We start from the raw sequence: 21856 nt of genomic DNA, 5'->3' as shown, positions 1-21856 counted from the left end.
TTCTCTAGATTAAAATGATCACATTTCCAATACGAATGTTTTATCCATAAAATTTGTGTTTTTCAACGTAAGCCAAGAACTATTAATTGGAATCTAGAGACGGAAAATGAACACAAGCGTCAAGAGTAATTTCCTTAAGCTTTTCAATGGAAGATGTTCGCATTGAAGTAAGTAACTAAGATAGGAAAAAAAAAATTAAATGATGTCTCGGATGAAAGAATAGAGTAATTAGTGAAAAAATTGGTGAGAGCATCAATTGCTTATTGATAAATGAGGTAATGACACAAATGGTCTCTGAATTTTGGTTCAATATGCAATGTTGTCCCTAAGCTTTTAATTTGTTTAATGTGATCTATCAACTTTTGATACATGTTCAATTTGGTCCCTGGACTATATGAAAATGTTCAATGATGTCTTTCCATTAATTCAAAGTCAAGGATAACATTGAACATTTTTATATAATCCAAGGACTAAATTGAACATGTACGAAAAGTTTATGGACCGCATTGAACAATATAAAATTTTGGGGACGACATTGCACATTAGACTAAAGTTCATGAATCATATTGAACAAATTAAAAGTTCGGGGACTGTATTGCACCTTGGGCCAAAGTTCAATGACCATATATGTCATTTTCCCTTGATAAATCATTGAAAAATGTGAAAACAATGGTGCATGTTGTGAGAAAATCGCTTGATGAGTGACTCGGATTTTGCCAGCATCGAATAGTAGCTCTATGTAATATTTTCTCACATGTTGTGGGAATGAAGTAGATAGAAGAGTGTGTGCGTGAGTCAAGAAAAGGGTAACTTTGGAATAGTAATAATGAAAAAAGCACCAAACTATTCTTAATAATTATGTATAAAAAGTCCACCGTAGAGTTAGTTAAAAGTGCATACTTTATATGTTCGACTCCCCATGTTAATAAATGACCCTTCAACATAGGTTAAAAAAAAACGAATATGTGTTTGTCGATTATGTACGGAACACAGTCCATATGTTCGATTCCCCATGTTAATAAGTGCACACATTTTACATGAATTTTTAAACCATATACTTTGGAATTTTTCAACGAAGTAAGCATAGCATAGGTTCATCAAATTTAACTATGGTTTTCAAGTGGCCAATGCATGCATCTTCCACGAGTAAGTCCACTGTTTTACTTTTCGAATTAGCATGTTTTACCACTGTCATTATTGATCTAATGTCAAAATCAACATGACACTAAGAGTACCTAAGAAAGGGGGAATTTGAGTGATTAACCCAAAGTATTGTACTACGTGCAATTGGTTGCTCAATTAAATTAACTAGGAATATCTTCCAAAGTACCAACAAGACTATCGAAGCCAAACAGAAGCTTACAAAAGAGACCGCATCCGACACAAACAATTCTCCAGTAATATGAGAGTATCAAAGCATTACCAAAAGTGAAAGAACAAGAAATCGAACCACTCTCTCAAAATTATTCCAGATTTCTGCTACAAGGTTTCCATTGCCACAACATATGCGCATATCTCCATTCTTTTGGGCTTCCTCATAACTCATTATATCCCATCTCACTCTCATCAAGTACACAAATCTAGCAGATATCAGCAGTTCAGCACCCACCAACACTTCCACAACCATGGAGTCCAGAGATGAGCCACACGATTCCATGGCGCCGCTTCTTTCACCATCCGAGGAAGAACAACCGGCAGCGGTCGCTTCTCCCTCGCCGCACGAAGTGGACTCTAAGTTGGAGACCGTGCTCACCAACATGGAGTTGACTTACTTCAATCGCCTTCGGTCGGCTACTTGGATAGAGCTCAAGCTGCTGTCCTATTTGGCTGCCCCTGCGGTTATGGTCTACATGATCAACAACTTGATGTCTCTCTCGACGCGCGTCTTTGCCGGCCACCTCGGGAACCTCGAGCTCGCCGCCGCTTCTCTTGGCAACAGCGGCATCCAACTCTTTGCCTATGGCCTTATGGTTGGTGTAGCTATAACCCAGTTCTCTCTCTCTCTCTCCCTCTCTCTCTCTCTCTCTCTCTCTCTCTCTCTCTCTCACAAACCCACACACAATCATCTTAGAACTTGCCAAGCATCCAACTTTTACAGCCATTTCTTTTATGCCAATATCCAAATCAATTTCTACATGCAAGTACTAGGAATTTTCCAATGTAACAATGACTTTCAGCCTAACTTCCGTTCATTTCCATAATGCTAAGGTGAACTTTCATTCTTTTTTATTTCTGATGTCCTATAGGAGTTGCAATACAGCCAGACAAGTTTAAACTTAATCTCTTCCATCAATAACACAGGTCAAGCGGTCAACTCAAACATTTAGAATTTCATCTTTTTGTTTTGTAAAAGAAAAGAAAAAAATGTCTTCTTGATTCTCAAACACTACCTCGTTACTAGTTACTAAATTACTGTAGTAGTTGACAGAAAACTCTTTGACATTTTTCCTCTTCTAGGCTAGAAAGTTCATTAGCTTCATGCCGTAAAACTCCTTTATCTTTAGAGTCTGATACATCACTTAACAAACCCAATTTCATAGACTGGTCTTAATAACCTAGCACTGATCTTTTTTCTTTAACAGCTAGGGATGGGAAGTGCCGTTGAGACACTATGTGGCCAAGCTTATGGGGCAAGCCGATACGAGATGCTGGGCATTTACATGCAAAGGGCAACGGTCGTGCTCACCGCCACCGGAATCCCGCTAACAATCATCTACATACTATCAAAGCCCATACTGCTCCTGCTCGGAGAATCGACAGAAGTGGCATCCACGGCGGCAGTATTCGTGTACGGCCTCATACCGCAGATATTCGGCTATGCCGCAAACTTCCCCATACAAAAGTTCCTGCAGGCGCAGAGCATAGTCCGGCCCAGCGCCTACATATCGGCGGCCACGCTCTGTGTTCACCTCTTGCTGAGCTGGCTAGCTGTGTACAAGTTGGGTCTAGGGTTGATAGGTGAGTTGGGCGAGAGAGAGAGAGAGGGACGTTTCGTGAAAAGTGGATGGAGTCCCACGAGATTTGATACTCACGATGATATCCATGGTCCCCACAAAAGTAATTCGAACGAGTTATTACCCCGACAATACGACAGATATTCTTGAGTCATTTAGGGGTGGAATAACGACACGAACACTCTTTAAACTTTAGTCCAATATGCAATTTGATCCCTGAATTTTTTATTTATTCAATATAGTTCCTGAATTTTAGCAAAATGTTCAATTTGGTCACTGAACTTTTAATATGTTCAGTATGGTACCTAGACTTTCAATACATGTTCAATTTAGTCCCTAAGCTATATGAAAATATTCAATGTAGTTTCCGAACTTGAATTAATGGAAGGACTACATTGAATATTTTCAAATAGTTCAGGGACTTTCAACAAAAAAAAATAGTTCAAGGACTAAATTGAACATGTATTAAAAGTTCATGGACCACATTAAACAAATTAAAAGTTCAATGATCAAATTGAACATTAGGCTAAAGTTCAGGGACTACATTAAACAAATTAAAAGTTCAAAGACCAAATTGCATATTGGGTCAAAGTTTAGGGACTGTTTGTGTTATTTTCCTGAGTTTTCAACCCATTTTGACACCACTATTTAAGTGTATCATTGTGTAGCATTGCCCTAGCGTCTAGCGATACTCATGCACGTACTACTTAGATGGTTCTCATCAGTCAAAGATGGCCATCACACGATACTCTTGAAATACCCAGTAGTTACTCCAGCCAATAGTGCCAAAACCATTGATTTTTACCCTCACCTCTCTTTGGATTATGCCCGGAGTTGTTCGTTTGGTCGTGGTAGATTCATTCTGTGATATGGTCTTTACTGTCCGTGAGCTTCGAAAGGTCATAGTTAAAGTCGGCAGCAGCACATTCTCCATAGACGTACACAGAGCATGATCATTTCCTCCAAATTGTCACTAAAAAAATTGAAGGAACAAAGAAAACCGAACCAACGGGGTGGTATAATGATCTGTGTACGTCTTTGGAGGAAATGCTTTTTGAAGTCAAAGAAAAAAGGAAGCTTGTACTCCTTAATATACCTGATCTTAAAATCTAGACGTGTCAAGCAAAACCAGCTTCGAAAAACCTTTGCTTCTGGTTTCCTATGCTTATTATAATGACTCAATGGTGATTGTGAGATGATCTGTGATAGGTGCATCCCTGGTGCTGAGCTTGTCATGGTGGATAATAGTAGGGGCCCAGTTCATTTACATAGTAACAAGCCGCCAGTGCAAGCAGACGTGGACGGGGTTCAGCTTGCAAGCCTTCTCGGGGCTGTGGGACTTCCTCAGGCTCTCGGCCGCATCGGCTGTGATGCTGTGCCTCGAGACCTGGTACTTCCAGATCCTGGTCTTGATCGCCGGCTTGCTTCCCGACCCCGAGCTCGCCCTTGACTCCTTGGCCGTCTGGTGAGTGAGCTTATTGTATTTGTCTGTATGTGGATCACTGATATGACAGACAAAGTCGATCGTATTTAAATGACCTTAAAAGATCTTTGTCTCAAATATTTTGGTTGCTCATATGTGTATTGTGTAAAATTAAGTCTGGCAATTTGTGTCGTGCAATCATATTCATATGTTAATCATGCATTTCATGTCATTACCAAAATGATTATTTTTTTAAAGGGATGAAAAATGTGTCGAGTAACGTTAGTTTTAAGTTATAAGTTCTAATGAGCTCGGGTGTCTCTAAGTCTCTCGTATCGTGTCAAGAGATGTTGTTCCTATGTGAAATCAAATTTCATGCTCTAGTGATGAGATTAGGTGTAAACTCATGCGTGAGAAGAATGGAAGCGTGATCCATGTTTTTTTAAATACAAAACTCAGGCATTCTGTCATCTTGTTACTTTTGGTATGGCAGATCTTGGCTTTGTCTTGGTCATGGGTTGTAATGTCAGTAGAATTAGGTTCCTGTCAAACGCCCCGTTTAGATTTGGTCTTATGTGGAAGCGAATTTTTCCACGACTTGTCGTGGACCCCTAGCATGTCACGCAGGTTCGGACAAACGCTTCCCAACTATATCAGCAATTTAGATGAAGTGGGTAGGTGGCAACAACTGCAAACGTACAAATAGATAGCTGCGTTGAGTAGACCTGTATTCTATCGTATACACTGAAGCATGGACATAACTTACCATTGACTGTATATAAGAGACGAAGTTTGTAGAATATATAACAAAAATGAAGAAGCTAAAAGATGCTGACGAAATATAAGAAAGTGCGAAATATAAGAAAGTGGGAATAATGACCACCAACTTTACTCCCCATGTATGAGAAATTATTCCAATGCTTTCTTCTTAGAATATATTCATCCCATTTTGATGGATGCACGAGGCAATGTGGGTTCCATTAGTAGCTCTTCGTCTCTCAGTGACAAGAGATCAGAGAAAAGGACCATTAGCTTTACTTTCTACTGTTCAATTGTCTTTTACCTTTTATCTCAGCGAAAAGCCTTTCTTCGACCTCATAATTGTGCTGGAGTAAAGCATCAGCATGTTAACTTGTTAGTGGAAAGCTTTGCTTATCCGTCATTTCAATCTTTAATTGAAAAGCATCAGAGAAATTAACTTTGATGATATGAGAAACTGATGAATGTACATAGTTTTTTCCGTGACTAAGAACCTAAGGATGATAGCACTTTGATTGATGCTTGCTTTTTGAGCTACTTTCTTGCCTATACTATGCTTTTCCTTTGCAATTAATTGATGTGGATAAAATTTATTCACTAAATGAAATCATGTAGATTATTTTTGCTTTGAGATGTAAAAGTTAATGGACAGCAACACATGGTTTTTGGGTTGTGCAGCATGGCAATACAAGGACTGTTGTTCATGGTCTCCGTGGGGTTTAATGCTGCTGCAAGGTACCATTTTATTACATGATTTTTATAGAATACACAAACGGGGGTAATTTCGATTGCACGGGTTAGTTTGCACAAAATATATGTACTTTGAAAGCAAAATCTGTCGAATGTACACACATCACAGACTAATGGCTACAAACAAAATGTTACATGGTCACGGTCTGTCCATCAACATGCACATTACTCTTCCAATAGTACATTGAGCTCTTCAATCACTTTGAAAAGTAGATATATGGCTACACCTCCATTTTTACTCAATATATTTTAAAAGAAAGAGAGAAAAATCTAAGTCTCGTTGAAAACAAAGTTGTGGTGTTTGATAATTCGAGGTTAACTGATTATGTGTATTATGTAAGAGCAGTGTGAGGGTGGGGAATGAACTAGGGGCAGGGCATCCAAAGTCAGCAGCATTCTCAGTGGTGATGGTGAACTTGGTCTCCTTCATAATTGCTGTGATTGAAGCAGTTGTAGTGATGGCGCTGAGGCATGTGATCAGCTATGCATTCACAGAAGGTGAGGCTGTGGCCAATGCTGTCTCTGAACTCTGCCCATACTTGGCCGTCACTCTCGTCCTCAATGGTGTTCAGCCAGTATTATCTGGTAAGTCTATATTGTTTTAAGACACTAGTACATGACTAGTGTTTCGCTCTCATATGGTCGATTGCTTCTCAATACAAGCGGATGATTCTGGTATTCGATACGAAAAATTAGGGGAGCGTGTTTCCGAGTTCTAAATCTCTAAATTTGGATCGGGGACACGTGATGGAGATCGTGGTTGAAACTCAATCCAAGACATCATCATGCGTTTGCCACCGTAAAGCTGATGCCTGCCCTTTTTCTCTAGAAGTGAGACTTGGTGTCGCTAGTCATATCTTTAATTGATTCTCACAGCCCAAGGAACTTGTTCAGATTGGCTGGCTTGTATTGTCTCAAGCAAGAAGAGCTAAAGTGGCCCTCACCCTGACAAATTTAAATGGCCAGTCTGAGCTAAGGTGGTCATACATCTGATGCACCTTCAACAATGCACTAAAAGCTGACCCATCCAGTGCCACACCAAATGTTCACAGCTCTTCAATAACCTGTCTAATTACAAAAACTTCAACTAGTAAAATGTCCAAGCTTTAATCATGCCTATGCAACGCGAGACCGGTGTCTTTTACTAGTACCAGCTCAAAACCAGGAGAGAAAATAGGAGTACATTGGAAAGTTTAAATGTGGAAAAGTGTGAACCGTAAAAATCATGTCTATTATTTATCTTTCTGTCAAATGTGAGTCCATTACATAACATTTGGAATTTCGAATCAAAGGGGTCGCTGTGGGATGTGGGTGGCAAGCCTTCGTGGCCTACGTCAACGTGGGATGTTACTACTTGGTTGGAATTCCCATTGGTTGCGTCCTCGGATTTAAGTTTGACCTTGGCGCTAAGGTAAAATCCTCTCACCATTAGACATCATCTTATGTATGCTCGATGTGCTTCATTTAAGCGGTTGAAGAACTAGCGAGATCGAACGGCCCGATCATTGTGATATGAGAAGATGTCTGATTTTGATTGCAGGGAATATGGTCGGGGATGCTAGGTGGAACAGTCATGCAGACTCTGATTTTAATTTGGGTCACATACCGCACAGACTGGAACAAAGAGGTAAACTCTTAATGCAAATTTACTCTGTTTTTCATCAAATCAGCCTTCAGTGATTGTATAGCCTTTAGAATTGTCACTTTGAGTGACATTACCGTGACGCCATTTGAACTGTTAGTCTACCAACAAACGATAACCAGAACGTCTGAATCGCTGCTCACACGGGAAGCCATGCTGCGCAATCTTTTGCCTGCAGGCTTCACAATAGCGTCGGTTTTGCTTCATTGCAGTTCATCGTCCAAGTTGAGATCACTTTGTAAATCTAAATTAAAACGAATTGCTCAGACAAAAATGTCAGCCAAAATTCATTATGGAGTACCAACATGAATAGCAGGCCATTTCACTTATTTGTGTCCTTCACTAGACTCTTGCTCCACTGGGCTTGAGCTCATCTGACTTTCATCCAATTGACTTCAGTGAGACAGCTACATAGTTAAAAAGACATGCCTCCATGCATAAATGTCTTACCAGCCAGCAAGCGACTCAATAGAATACATCTAAATAGAGGGCTTCGGTTGTTTGTTTCATGTTTCAGGTGGAGAAAGCTAAAGCACGTTTGGACAAATGGGAAGACAACAAAAAGCCCCTCCTAAAGAGCTAATCCTTCAATTACGTCGACTCGGGTAGTGTCGCTCTGAAGGCAAAACCTGTTTATTTTGAGGGCAGCGAACTATTTTGTTCAGCCAATAACCCGCACGCACTGTTAGCCCAATGGCAACGAATGCATCAATGAATAAATGCCTGACAAACAATCACTGCGACGAATCGGTCATTGCCCACGATGTCATTGTCTTTCTTGAAACAGAAAATGCAGAGGTATTGGGATTCCACCAGAATGGAATTGCATATCCCAATTTGGTTTCTAAGTTGACAAACACATACCAGACTTGGCTGCAACTAATGATCAGTCATTTTCCATTGTTGATTGTTGCGACTAGCTGACATGCGATCTTTGTCTAAAGGCCGAGAATCACGTATGTAACAGGTGACAGAAAAATGAAGGCAAAATTCACATAAACTGTAATCTTCTAAGCCATAGAGGATCAGTTCTTAGCATACGTGCCAAAATATGGCATGCCTTTGTCAGCAGGTTGGTGCTATGGAGAGCGAGAATTAGGACGTATCAACCTTAGTCGAAGCCGCTAAACGGGTTCTAACCATGTCTTTGATGGATTAAACAACATTGTCATCAGATCATAGTCATTCAAAATCTAGTATTTCTACATCATTGTGTTCACTACTAGACGTGATCATGGGCCTAGGAATCAGATGGACCCGACAATATTCGGGCGAGATTCAGTAAGGTCTTTTTCCATCAGACCCGGCCCAAACACGAGAAAAATGTTAACAGGTGCAGACTTGAGTGATGTTAGCTCTCAATATGCTGCCATCTTCTAAATTTGTGAATGATATAAAGGATATAATCTTGAGTGGACCAAGCAAAAAATAGAAAATGAGTGAGTTGGGCTATTGGGCCTAGACTAATATACAAATCATCAGCAAAAGCATTCCCTTAAATACAGTGCATGAGAGACGGGATCATGTTGCAGAACATGCATAAGTCAGTACACCTCATGTTATGTTGGATTATATTACCTTAAACTCAATTAATGCGATGAAGAATCCTATGCTAAACGTTAGTGCCTCAGTAACATATCTATCTTTTTATCAGAGAAAGAAGCCATCAAACAGGGAACAATGATGATGAACCATACTTTATAATTTAGGTCAAGAAATACCGAATATTCAAAAGTTCCACGCTCTAGCTGTGCTGACCATCAATTATTATCTTTTCTCGAATTAATCTATCTATATTTTCGAAGCGGATAAAGTAATTTCCGGAGGAACAAAAGTACAGATAAAGAAGGTACGGATGGTGGGAAATTTACGGCACAGAGTGCAAAATTCCCGGAGATTCGGACAGTACATTCATGTAAACTTTGACCTTTTTCTAGGGTTTAGACTGGTGAAAATGATTAGATCCGACAGACAGAGAGTGAAAGTGACATTGGAATGCATGGTTTTTTACAGACTCGCAATGTCGTCGAGGACACAGAGGCATGACGAAAGAACCCATGTCTTGCTTGCCCTCCTTCAATGCTATGTCTATACAATGAATACAGTTTTTATTTTTTTACACGATACTGCATCTCCATGTTAGATTGATGTGATACCACAGTACGTTAAAGACATGAAGATGTTACATTCATGATAAGAGAACTTAGTCTCTTTTTTTTCTTGGCTCTATTCAGTAAGATTGAGCTCAACATGCCCCAAAAACCCTCCCAAACACCGAGCCATCAGACCAAACGCATCGAGGGCAGGGCACGTAGTTAATCTCGTCGAGATTTAGCAACCGAGGGCTCATTGCATATTTCAGTATCGACATGTTTTATTGTAGTTAATATATCTTTGGAATAATTCACGAATCCTGTATTTTTTTCGTGTTATAAATCGCCGCTCATTTTTTTGGTCTAACTTTATGTTTTTTTGCAACTTGTCTTGCTGCTCATGGCCAATGCTTCTTTATTAGGGTAAGATTAGATGGAAAATTGCGTGTTAAGTCTGAACTGAAACATATCATTTGACTGATAATTAATCATTTTGCGATCTTCAAATGACATTAATGACTGTAATATTTCTCACAAACAGTAAATCCCAAATACAGAAGGGAAGATATAAAAGAAGAGAGTTGGAAAACTTGATTCATATGAGTAAATGTGGAATGCTGGGTTTGGTGCTCTCTCCAAGTCTGAACAAGCGCATGCAGCTTCCCTTCATCTGCTTCATGATCTTCTGCTTGTAAGCACCAACCCTGGACACAGAGAGTGTCCACAGCACGCCCATCCTCATCTTCTTCAACCTCTTGCCGACCCTCATCTTGAGCCTGCAGAACCTGATCCGCAAGAACGATGGCCTCCTAGTTTGAGACTCGTAGTCCGCTCTCTCCAACGCTTTGTAGATCAAGAACCGAGCCCGCCTGTGGTTCACCTCCTCCGGGTCTTCCTTCTCCATCTTCAAATAAGCGTACGGCCCTCTCGAGATCGACATCTCGATATCTCTCTCCTGAGAAAACTCGTTGTCTTTCAGATGGAGAATGCGTGGATGGAAGGAGTGAGGCGAATGTTGGTGTGTGAGATTGAAATGGTTTGAAGTTTGGAGCATGAATTTATAGAGGGTGTGTGAGATTAAAAGGGTTGATGAGGAAGATGATGATATGGAGGCAGTGTCATGTGCCGTACTGTTCAATAAACTAAAAGAACATAAAATAAAGGGAAGAAAATAAGACTAAGATGACCTGACAAATGACATCATGTGGAAGATTTGATGTTTTTATTAATGTGAGGATGCCAGTTGCGAATATGGTTTTCGATTTAAATTCCATGAAGACCCCTCATTAATCTTGGATTATACTAGGGATCATCCAGCTAAAGGATAAAGAACATGCCATGTTCTGCTCAGATTTACTTACATGGACAGAACTAATAACCACAGTATAGAACCTGGCAAGATATGTACTTTTTTCTTTTGGAAAAGTGCTAGTACGCGGCGATTTTTTACATTGACTACAAGAAATGGAAAAGTACACCACCGATATTGTCGAGGACCAAGCATGTAAAGCTGATCGAGTGAGTTCATGCATGCCCAACCAGATGCGGGTCATACAATCCACTCGTGGAGCGATTTGAACCTGTCAAGATCGAGACAAGACATTGAGCGCAACCAAACAGAGTGAATTAACGGGACGGACCAATCCATAATTTTACCTCGCGATCAAATTGAAATGTGCGAGAATCGCCGAGTCACTTCATTTCGGGATAGTTAAAAGATCTGGATTTAATCGTCATTAATGACTTATCATCCATCTCCTTTGGGTTGATGGGTTGATGAATCTGAGGATGAAATGTGAGAACGGTAGATGCAAAAGTACAACCGTACCTGTCGTGTTCAATTTTAAAACCAAACAAACGAAGAAATCAACACTTAAGGAGAAAGAGCCACATTGAAGATTGCAGATCTCCCATCTCCAGCTGTGTTATCAAGGAGACCCATCAGGAGAATTTCGTACCTAAGTCGGCACCTTTTAATTTAATTAATTATTTATTTATCATACCCTATGTTCTTTTTTTATTTTATTATTTACTTATTATTTTTCTTATTTTATTTTTCAGCTAGTGGGGGTTTGATAATTGATTTAGGAAGAGCACCATTAGTCAAAAGGGGGCATCAAACATGAGGGCCTGTCTTGTGTGTAGAGCGGACCGTGGTTTCCCACCTCCGGCGTGAAGAAATCCAAGCTTTGAATTCAACATGTCCACAAAATTAATTATATAAAAAAAATTAGGGGGGCCCTTCCAAAAAAGTGAAATGACAAGGACCAAAAAGCAAAAGAAACTATTAAAGCTTTATTGACCAAGAATATTTTTGAGTTAGCTGAAATGAGTGTGATGGCCGCCGGCTCTTTTGAAGGTCTTCGTATGAATGAATTTGATACATGAACATATAGAAAGGAAAAAAATAATAATAATAACACAAATGGTTCCTGACTTTGGCCTAATGTGCAATGTGATCCCTAAATTTTAGCCTAATATGCAATGTGGTCTCTGAACTTTTAATTTGTTCGATGTGGACATATTCAACTTAGTCCCCGAACTATATGAAAATGTTCAATGTTATCCTTCCATTAATTCTTGTTCAGGGATAACATCGAATATTTTTATACAGTCCAGCAACTAAATTGAATATGTTCAGAAAGTTCAAGGATTACATTGAATAAATTAAAAGTTCACAAACCACATTGCACATTACGCTAAAGTTTAAAGACAACATTGAACAAATTAAAAGTTCATGGACCACATTGTATATTGGGTCAAGGTTCAATGACCATTTGTGCCATTTTCCAAAATAAATATAAAAAAAAGATCATAAAATATTATTAGTAATTAAAGTTTGATACCTCCGAACGATTGCCTAACAAATCTCCTTTTTATGGAGCGCACATCATCACATTTGGAATTCATGTCCAAATCCTCCCTGCAATTTCAATTTCGAATAGCGCGGAAAGAAAACTAGATCTATATTAAGGGAGAATTTTGGGCCGGCGGCCTGCTATAACTTGTACATACACTAGTGTCATGGCATGCTCTTGGCAATTTGAAAAATTGAGACACGATGTTATGGAATTTCTTGAAAACCATCTTGCCCTCCTAAAATATTAAGTTCAAGAAAGGTGGCAGATTAGGGCGGCGTTTTATTTTTATTTTTTTAATCATTTCATTAAACAAAAGAATAATAATAAAAAATTGATTTTAAGTATCAGGCGCTTGGCAGTTGGCAGCTCCATTAGAATGTGTCCTAACATGGAACAACTCAATGTGCAATTTTTGCCTGTCAAAAATGAAATCCCAACGTGACATTTGGCCAAAGTATAAGACCAACCCACCTTGCAAAATCCTTAATGATACACATCACAAAGCCCTTTCATCACCCCTCAGAAAAGGCATAAAAAAGAGAAAAAAAAAAAGAGCAAAAAGAGAAGGCAGACAAGACAGGAGAGGTCTGTTCAATCCTTCTCATTACACCTGTCAAAATAGTCATAAACTCATTTCTTAACTCATATATCAGTAAATGGGCCATAAATAAATTAGTTATATTTAGTAAATGGGGCAAAAATGAATATAAGTATAATATGAGTGTTAAATGGATCGTAATTGAATCTACAATTTATTTAAACTCAACTTATTTTCTTCACCCTCACTCAATCTCGCACTCCCTCACTCCAAATTCTTATCTCAATTTAGATATGAATTTTCTTAGGTTTAATTAAATATGAAAGTATTTTAGCAACATGGATCGGTTCGGATATGAATTGAATTGAGTATGGGTCATTAAATTTGCATTACATGAAAATAAATTAAATAGATCTATTTGAGTTGGACCGTTTTCGACCTAACACAATCCCAACCCGACCCACCTATTTGACAAGTCTACTTCTCATATATGTCTCAGCTTTTGCACAACTATGGCAATCGTCTGTCCTGCTCAACAGATCTTTGGAACAAGGGAGGAGGACAAAGGAATGAAAATATTTTACTTAGGTCATATTGTCATTTTTCTTTTTTTCGGTCAGTTAGGTCATATTGTCATGAAGTCTCTAACCCAGCAAAGAGGGAATGCTCGGTCTGAGACGCATCCTCCCGCAATCTCTCGATGCCCACGGCAGTCATGATGCTGTTCAACATCGCAGGGAGAAACTCGCCAAGGCCGCGGCATTACTCCAGGCACAAAACCAACACCGATAGAAGCCTATCAACTTGGTTCAAGGTTTCCCAATATCTACACGTACATCACTGAACATTCACTCTTCATTCAGGCACCACTAAGTCTGAAGATCCTTCTCCGAAATCAGCATGAAATCCGAAGAGTCGGTATGAAATCAACAGTTAGCCAACATCACTGATAACGCACTGCCCGAACAAATGTCTAGCGGAGTTTCAACCACTAAACTAAATGCTAGTCTAAAAGGCAAATAGGTTCGGCAGATCACTTCATGGACGAGATGCCACACAGACAAGCACATTCATTTAAGAGATTCATACTCTCAACAGAAGATTAACATGCCACTCTATTTAATCTAGTCAGCTACAATAACGTCACATGTAACACAAGATATTATGGAAATACCCGAGGGGGAAAAAACGCATCAAGAACACAAAAAGAAGGCAGTACAACATATGAGATATTCGGACAAAAGATTCCAAGGTTTATGTCGGTGCATAAACTCTAAGACGACAAACTAAAAAAGGCTCGCAATAGGCAAGAAAGAGAGAAGGTAGAGAGGAGCGCAGCTTCCATTTACGGGATAAGCACAATGACAGAATACCCCGAGATTTGCCAAATTCTCAACTATAACCTAATTGTTGTTGCTGTTGCTGCTGCTGCTGCTGCTGGGGCTGCTGATAATTTGCATATCCAGCGTAACCGCCATAGTACATGTTAGCATCTTGCGAAGCTGCACCATATCCATAGTTTTCGTAACCAGCGGCGTATCCATAATACCCTCCATACTGGTTCGGATCTGACTGGGGCTAAAAAACGCACACACAGATCACATGTTAAGAGGAGTGCTGCACAGAATTATCGATACAGGGGGAAAATTTGACGGACACATTATCAAATCATCCGAATGAATAAGCAAACCTGTTTGTTTGCAGGACTCCGTCCCCATGACAGCCGAATGCTTTGTCCTCCCAGCTGGGTTCCATTCAACATTCGCAAAGCTTCCTCCGCACAGCTTCTGGTGAATCAAACAATGAGTAAGAAAACTATAATTTCTGGTAAGAGATGCCATCTCAGAGATTAATAAACTGGGGTTACCTATCGCCAAACTGAACAAATCCGCACCGCTTCCCAGGTGGTATTTTCACCTGGACAATTTCACCGTACTGTCCAAAAACTTGTCTCAAGTGGTCATCGGTCACATTGGGATCTAGACCACCAACAAATACCTGAAATGAAAAATCTTAGTGACGCCCATTATAACAAACTGGTTTCTTAATACTGGAAGATGAGGAAGAAAAATTACAGTTTTATTATTGGGATCAGTCTCATTTGGAGTAACTTGAGTGTTCTGGTAAGATGCTGCAAATAAGTAAAACAAGCTCATAAATGAAACAATGAAGAGAATTTGTATCGCCATTTCAAGTGAGGCATCTCTTTTGAGCAAGTCAAATCCGAGTGTCTCCAGAGGCAGGTTTGATCTATCGCTTATAGTACTTGCAAATACCAGATTTCAGTTGTCTGTCTTGCCCCAAAAATGCCAAATCAACAAACAGCAACACACTCAGATGCTAAAGAAAGACCCAAATAATAAGCCAAACAGCTGTCCAAATAATAATGCTAGTAATGATGATGATTATGATGGCTATAATGCCGCCAATATCACTACTAAAAAATCCAATGTCTAAATACACCATGCAACGCTGGAAACAACTGAGCAAAGGATAGACTGAAATAGCATTAAGAGTTTTCCTATTCATATGTATCTAAATAGAAAGAAAACCAAGGACAGCACACTAGATAATCCATTTCTGAAACCTACACATAACTTGCTCAAACCAAAACTTCGACTGGTGAGGAAATAAAAAAGAACAAAAGTTTCCAAGCAGAAACTAGATTATTTAGCCTATAAATCAGATTTATTTGCAACGTCACTTTCATAACCTATAAATGGAACTCTGTATATCCATGCAGGGTCTATTTGGCCTAAACACCAAGTGCAACACTATGACTACCTTTTCTGTGAGATCATAACAAATCCTTCAATTCGAAAAAGTTCATTTAGTCAAAGCACATAAATAATACTCTAATCACCGACTCACTAACACCAATAATGAACTTGTTTTCCAACAACTCCCCATTTCCTAGACCAGAACAATCTATACTATACAGCAGTTGACGCTGACAGGAAGAACATATTCATATTCAACCAAAAACATAAGCTCCCACCCAGAGTACAGGCCAGAATAACTAATCTTCAGGCCCGATAGTAAAGGCATTTCCAATGTAATCTGTGGTAAATAGGGAACCCCAGCAACGATATCAGAAAAAGGAAACTTATGGTTGAAGCGGGTCATGTTTATATGAGTAGTCTTAATTCATCGAGAATTGGAAGACTATTACCATTAAGGAAATGAGAGTTGAGCAAAAGAGTAGGCAAAAATAGATGCCAGGAGAATGACTTGATCAGCAACAGCTAGCCTGTTAGAGAGAATTCCGAGAACCTGAGCTCCAGGGAAACTTTACAATTTTAAAAAGATGACGACCCCAAATTAGAATTCGGCAGAAAGAGAGACACAATAGGACAACTCTAGGCCAGTAATAAGGAATTTAACAATGAACTCGAAAGAAATCTCGGAAAGGAAATATGGACGAAGAAAATTGACGAGCACTAAAACAAAATGCAACTAAACCGGTGGCTCCGTAATTAACCAGTATAATATCGGAATGTAATCTCACTGGCTGCTAGAAGGATTAAACTGAGAATAAACTGAAACTGTAGCATCAAAATGCTACATGAAACTCAAATAAACAACATTACGTAAACAGGAACACTGACCTAAGCGAGGCCACGGACTAAAAGGACAACCATTTCATCCGAAATCAGTTCCAGGCCCCTATATGATAGAGCCTCTCGACAGCCTGCTTTGAGACAATAGGAGTTCTATAAGTTTTGGAAGCTTAAACTGACAATACTTATTGAGCCCAAATACTTGAAAGTAACTTTGTAACTGCTGCTCGTCTTCAACAACAATACTGAGACGGAGAAAGTAGATAACAGTACGCTAGGCATATCGTGGATCAGAGATTGAAAAGGCAAAATACTAAGAAAGTTGGGGATCTTCTATAAAACAAACAATAAAGAGATTGATATCACAACTAAGCACAACAGCAGTTTCACATCAAGATAGAATATAATCCCACGTAGTGACTACTAGCAAGTAACAACATGCAAGATCAATTGCGGTAACATACCTTTTTGATACTGTTGCCCAGTAGCAATCTTCTTGTTTGTTGCAAGTCCAATTCGCATAGGTCTTGTCGAAAGGAAGACTCCATTCATCTCACTCATAGCACGTATCTGCTCACTTTCATCTCCAAACTTAACAAACCCATAACCCTTTGTACGGCTCGTAAGCCTGTCCATTACTACTTTTGCGCTCCTAACAGAAGGATAGCGTCCCCTGAACATCTCTTGCAACATGTAGTCCGTAACATCTGAAGCCAAGTCCCCCACGAAAATTGTATATTCAGGGGTATCATCCGCACGCTTTTCACCAGCACTAGCCCAGTTTAGTCTAAAGCTCTGCCCACCATTGGGCATGATGGCACCATTGTACGTCTGTAGTACTCTTTCAGCCGCTGCCCGAGTGTAAAACTCAATGAAACCATAACCTTCTGGTTGCATTGTTTGCTTGTTCCTGATAACCTTTACGTTGGCCACCTAAATAAGAAACAGCTTCAACAGATGAGACGCTTGATGTTCAAAACTTACACGTAGCAATGTTCTCGTGCAAGCATTCTCCACCAGTATTGGAGTGAATCTAAGTCTAAGGTGAATGTTAGAATGTGAGATAAGCACCAGACTAAAAGATTTCTTATCAATGAAAGATAGCACAGTAGCGACCATTTTTCTCAGCTAGTCTGCTCTGTTCATATACTCCCCATGTGAAAGTTCTTGTCTCCACCCCCACCATTAGTCATTGCAGACTAGTACATTAGTGATCCAGCTAATAGAAACTGTTGACATTCCAACAAAAAAAAGGAAAAGGCAAAATCTTGCTATAATATGTTTGCCATTGCCATCTGCAACAAACAAGAGCACTCAATGAACTGACCAAAACAACGTCCTCTCCACCTAAATCTCTTCCCAGCTATTTCGGCCAACCCATCCAATAAATCTGCAAATTACAGTATGCTGTCCACACCTCGATCAAACCACACACTAATTAGAAACATGAGCATTCATATTAAAGTCTAAAGCAAAGATTTTTTCCATCCAATCTCCATTGGTAGGATCCAAATCTCTCCAACTTAACCTATTACAAGCAATCCTTGAAAGTCCCATCTACTAACTTTATTCTATCGTCTCAAATCAAATGAATTTTATGCCAAACTGCACACAAAAAAAAAAACAAATTACTCCTTACACTATGATTCGGCTCATCCAAAGGAATCGAAATTAAGGCGGCCACCCATATATCAGGAGATTAAACGAAAACATATCGAATGAAAAGCTCGCAATCAGACATCCCATCCCAATCTCCATTAAAACCGCACGGTCATCTCCCCCTAAGCAGCAACGGCGACGCCCGGCGAACAGATCGAGATGCGCGACGAAAGACACAGAACCAACAAGGGAAAGACGAGAAAGATTCAAGCTTTAGACCTCTCCGGTGGCGGCGAAGCAACTGGCGAGATAGCTCTCGTCCATCCAGTACTGCAAGTCCCCGATCCAGAGGGTGCGGACCTCGTCGGCGCCGGCGGGGGGAGTGCCCTGCTGGGGCATCGCGGGCTGGGGCTGGGCGGCCCACATCTGCGGCGGGGGAGGGGCCTGGGGCATCATCATGTAGGGCGGCGGCGGCTGCTGCGACGGTTGCTGCTGCTGCTGCTGCTGCTGCTGCTGGTATTGGTACTGCTGCTGCTGATCGAGTGGGGGAGGGACCATGCCGGTTGCAGAGGCCTGCATCATCTTGCAGAGATAAGAGATAGAGAGAGAGAGAGAGAGAAACCCTAGAAAGGGGGTGGCAAGGAGAGGTGGGAAATGAGAGGGGGAAGAAGAAGAGGAGATGAGGAAAAGGAGAGATTTTTATTATATGGGATGGAGAGAGAGAGAGAGAGAGAAAAGGGTGGCCACGTCAATATGTCAGGCGTGGCAAGGTTGAAAGGCTTTTACCTTTTCTGGGGGGTGTGTGTGTCTAGGTGCACCTCCTCGGTGGTTCGACTAGACCTGATCAATGGACCGACGGAACCCGAGTTTGAAATGAATTGCCGGAGAATCTTCTTGGTGCGCCCGATGCGAGCGAGGGCCTCTGAAACCTTGTTCGAACTGTCAGAGACGGCACGGTTTTACTTTTTTCAATCGGACTGATTCGGAGCTGGATCGCTCGTCCATTTCCATTTCCATCTCCTTGACGGTTCAATATTGAGGGTAGGCTTAAAATGGAGAGGAATGGTTGCGAGTAGGCGCCGAAGATGATTGGCAAGTCTTATATGCTACGAAGCCATGATCGGATTTGTTTTGAGAGCTTCATAATTTCTTGTAATTATGATCGTGAAGATATGATTTTTTTGGCATCTCGATGTGCATGACCTAACAATGAATCGATTATATTGGGGATGTATCACATAATGGTAACGTGGGTTAAATCAAGATTTACTTTTCTTTTTTTGGTCTAACCTTTTTGTGCAACTAAATTCTTCCATTGAAACATGGGAAACACGTGAAAAGAGTAGTGTAATGATAAAAGGAACTTTTTTTACTTGCTTTATTGTGCTATTGTTGTGGTAATCTCATTGATGGGCAACGTTAATCAGGTGAACCAATCTTGTCAGAAAAGTATGCAGACATTGCAAATCAAATTCGTGACAAAATTAAAATGAAAGTAAAACAAAGAAAACAATTGAAAAGAGAGAAGCTCGGGAAGATGTGGGATTTAAGTCTTGATGAAAATTGTCGCGAGTCCTCAATAACTTTCCTGTCATTGTACAGAAAGTTTAGTATTTTACACACTTTCTAGTTACCCAAGTTACATAAACCACTTGGGACGAGGGAAAATTATATTTTACCCCGAATTTCGTATAATGGCGATTTATCGTTTAGTATTCCAGTCTTTATAACGCTCATTTAACATTTCGGAATCTAATTCAATATGCTCCATTAACGTTGACTCCAATCGAATCCAAATCTCACATTGAGCCACGCGACAAGATATCATTTTCAAGTTTAATTAGATATCATTTTGAAATTGCATTCTTGAAACTTCTAAGTCTGCATCTTTCAATTTGAAAGTTCAAGCTGATGATGGGTCGTCCACTTGATATGGGAATCACCCTCCAATTCTATGAACTAGGAGGAAGAAAGTGAATTTTTTTTTTTGGTAGAAAAAAAGTGAACTATTTCATCGGCCGACAAATGAGCCAATGAACAGCTGACCCATCAAACTTCGAAGGCTGTCACCCTGGGCCTATAAATTGCTACAACACCATGAGCCTCTCCCCTTCATCTCTATGGTCAATCTCTACCCACCAATATACCACGAGCTGCCTCTTCTGAATCCATGGAGATCCCAACATATGCGTCACCTGCATGGAGTCACCTCTTCACATCTCCCCTTCTTTCCCCCTATCACTTCATCCCAGAAAACTATGTCCATTGGGCACAGACCCCGGAGTGCCACATCTTCTCTGCTGATCTTCCAGGTACGCCGTCATCATCCGAAGAAATCTCCACCAAATCTCTCACCTTTCACAATCTTTCTTCTTACCCAATTCATTTCACACCTGGTTTTGTGCTCTTGACTGATAAAGACGTGACCTTTTTCCCTTTCTGTTTTTCTTGAATGGGTGTGTGGCAGGTGTGAGGAAAGAGGAGATAAGAGTGGAAGTTGAGGACTCGAGGTACCTGATGATAAGAACAGAAGCTGTGGAGGAGTCAAGAGAGCCTGCCAGGAGTTTCATGAGGAAGTTCAGGCTCCCTAACATGGTGGATGTGAACGGGATTTCTGCTGGGTACGAGGATGGGGTCTTGACTGTCAAGGTGCCAAGGTCTCTTGCCAGGAGGGGTTTCCTTATTGACCCAGCTGATGTGCCCGAGAGACTTGAGGTTCTTGCTAGGGCAGCTTGAAATTTATCCAAAAAAGGTTGTCTCTAGCGAATGATGTTGTGTTAGGTTTCTTGGGTCGATGGATTTGATTCTTAGGACATTTTTCTGGGATTGCTGGGTTGTACAAAATTTGATTGGCATGAAATGGAAAACTTGAACTCTGTTCTTCTTAATCATTGTTCTGGTGCTAAATTTTGCTATAAATCATTGTTGGTCCTGTTGGTGTTTTCAACATGATCCTTTCTGAATCTGAATGAATTGTCCTGAATCTTGATTCTGATTCCTGAACCAAGTAAAGATTCCAATCTCACAAGCTTTTGATGTGATCTCGTGTCTGTCCCTCCCAAAGTTCCAATAAGGTTTGTGGGGCAATGATGGCATACAGTTACTCAAATAGCAGTCCAAAGGGCGGTAGGAAGATACTGTTTGAGGTTGGTGGAACCGTGGAATCTGGATCTCTTGCTCTCTCGGATTTCAACGCCTCCGGAGGGAATCGCCGCCCCAAAATCTTGCGGCTGCGAATGCAAGTTGGAGCACGCTATGTATTGTTCACTGTTTGGCATTATCTTTTCATACTATAGTCGCTTCAGATGCAAGTTGTCCAATTTAATAACCCCCACTGGAGTCTACAGAGAGAGAGAGAGAGAGAGAGAGAGAGAGAGAGTTGTTAATTGGGCCAACACTGTATCCTTTTTTATGAAAAGATGGCCCAATAGGATATGGTACTATACTATGCAGCAACAATTAATTATGTTTAATAAAGAAAAGCTTGATATTGGTGGCAAGAAAAATCGGTGTATTATCTTACAATCTTTTTTATTAGCAACCATAATTAGCATCGACAACTTCTTGAGTGTTCTCCTAACAATCCCACACCCGCAATCAAAATATTAGACTCGAGTCATAATTATTGACTGTTTTAAGCAAGCCCCATCACCACTGTACCATCAAAATGCGAATTG

At 40.2% G+C, this 21856-nt stretch overlaps 4 protein-coding genes across 6 annotated transcripts; 2 read left to right on the top strand and 2 right to left on the bottom strand.

The window, feature by feature from the left end:
• The first annotated feature begins 1335 nt into the window (after positions 1 to 1335).
• Positions 1336 to 8428, top strand: LOC115677943 (protein DETOXIFICATION 40-like). Of its 3 annotated transcripts, none has more exons than XR_008814711.1 (8): positions 1336 to 1970; positions 2583 to 2958; positions 4164 to 4419; positions 5815 to 5871; positions 6233 to 6471; positions 6583 to 6685; positions 6781 to 6863; positions 7179 to 7296. XR_008814711.1 is itself a non-coding variant. In XM_030601184.2 (8 exons), exons 1-8 carry the CDS (start codon positions 1626 to 1628, stop codon positions 8109 to 8111), a joined length of 1545 nt encoding a protein of 514 aa, XP_030457044.1. In that variant the 5' UTR covers positions 1338 to 1625; the 3' UTR covers positions 8112 to 8428. The 3 variants fall into 3 exon arrangements, 1 of the variants encoding a protein (XP_030457044.1); XM_030601184.2 differs by lacking the exons at positions 6583 to 6685; positions 6781 to 6863 and adding exons at positions 7427 to 7513; positions 8046 to 8428 and having other exon boundaries at positions 1338 to 1970; positions 7179 to 7297; XR_008814712.1 differs by lacking the exon at positions 6781 to 6863 and having other exon boundaries at positions 7179 to 7281.
• A 1692-nt stretch (positions 8429 to 10120) lies between these two features.
• On the bottom strand, positions 10121 to 10716 carry LOC115677955 (uncharacterized). The gene has a single exon (XM_030601207.2). It carries the CDS (start codon positions 10673 to 10675, stop codon positions 10217 to 10219), a length of 459 nt encoding a protein of 152 aa, XP_030457067.2. The 5' UTR covers positions 10676 to 10716; the 3' UTR covers positions 10121 to 10216.
• A 3401-nt stretch (positions 10717 to 14117) lies between these two features.
• On the bottom strand, positions 14118 to 18843 carry LOC115677951 (polyadenylate-binding protein RBP45). Its single transcript, XM_030601197.2, has 6 exons — positions 18459 to 18843; positions 17045 to 17513; positions 15096 to 15151; positions 14888 to 15018; positions 14711 to 14807; positions 14118 to 14598 (listed from the first exon to the last, which is right to left on the bottom strand). Exons 1-6 carry the CDS (start codon positions 18759 to 18761, stop codon positions 14413 to 14415), a joined length of 1242 nt encoding a protein of 413 aa, XP_030457057.2. The 5' UTR covers positions 18762 to 18843; the 3' UTR covers positions 14118 to 14412.
• Positions 18844 to 20236: 1393 nt separating this feature from the next.
• On the top strand, positions 20237 to 21067 carry LOC115677954 (15.4 kDa class V heat shock protein). Its single transcript, XM_030601206.2, has 2 exons — positions 20237 to 20491; positions 20647 to 21067. Exons 1-2 carry the CDS (start codon positions 20350 to 20352, stop codon positions 20913 to 20915), a joined length of 411 nt encoding a protein of 136 aa, XP_030457066.2. The 5' UTR covers positions 20237 to 20349; the 3' UTR covers positions 20916 to 21067.
• The last annotated feature ends 789 nt before the right edge of the window (positions 21068 to 21856 follow it).

The sequence above is a fragment of the Syzygium oleosum genome, unplaced genomic scaffold (genome assembly GCF_021117445.2).
Source record: "Syzygium oleosum isolate NSW1041296 unplaced genomic scaffold, Sole_v2.1 Sole_v2.29, whole genome shotgun sequence".
Classification (NCBI taxonomy): Eukaryota; Viridiplantae; Streptophyta; class Magnoliopsida; order Myrtales; family Myrtaceae; genus Syzygium; species Syzygium oleosum.
The sequence above is the reverse complement of the archived record's forward strand: the minus strand, read 5'-3'. Positions and strand labels throughout refer to the sequence as shown.

Excerpts from the sequence above, each read along its gene's own strand:
- LOC115677943 (XM_030601184.2), top strand. The coding sequence starts at position 1,626 with ATGGAGTCCAGAGATGAGCCACACGATTCCATGGCGCCGCTTCTTTCA. Across the intron at positions 2,959-4,163 it reads GTTGGGTCTAGGGTTGATAG|GTGCATCCCTGGTGCTGAGC; the intron begins GTGAGTTGGGCG and ends GATCTGTGATAG. Across the intron at positions 5,872-6,232 it reads GGGTTTAATGCTGCTGCAAG|TGTGAGGGTGGGGAATGAAC; the intron begins GTACCATTTTAT and ends ATGTAAGAGCAG.
- LOC115677955 (XM_030601207.2), bottom strand. The coding sequence starts at position 10,675 with ATGCTCCAAACTTCAAACCATTTCAATCTCACACACCAACATTCGCCT.
- LOC115677951 (XM_030601197.2), bottom strand. The coding sequence starts at position 18,761 with ATGATGCAGGCCTCTGCAACCGGCATGGTCCCTCCCCCACTCGATCAG. Across the intron at positions 17,514-18,458 it reads GCTTCGCCGCCACCGGAGAG|GTGGCCAACGTAAAGGTTAT; the intron begins GTCTAAAGCTTG and ends TTTCTTATTTAG. Across the intron at positions 14,808-14,887 it reads TTTGTTCAGTTTGGCGATAG|AAGCTGTGCGGAGGAAGCTT; the intron begins GTAACCCCAGTT and ends TTGATTCACCAG.
- LOC115677954 (XM_030601206.2), top strand. The coding sequence starts at position 20,350 with ATGGAGATCCCAACATATGCGTCACCTGCATGGAGTCACCTCTTCACA. Across the intron at positions 20,492-20,646 it reads CTTCTCTGCTGATCTTCCAG|GTGTGAGGAAAGAGGAGATA; the intron begins GTACGCCGTCAT and ends GGTGTGTGGCAG.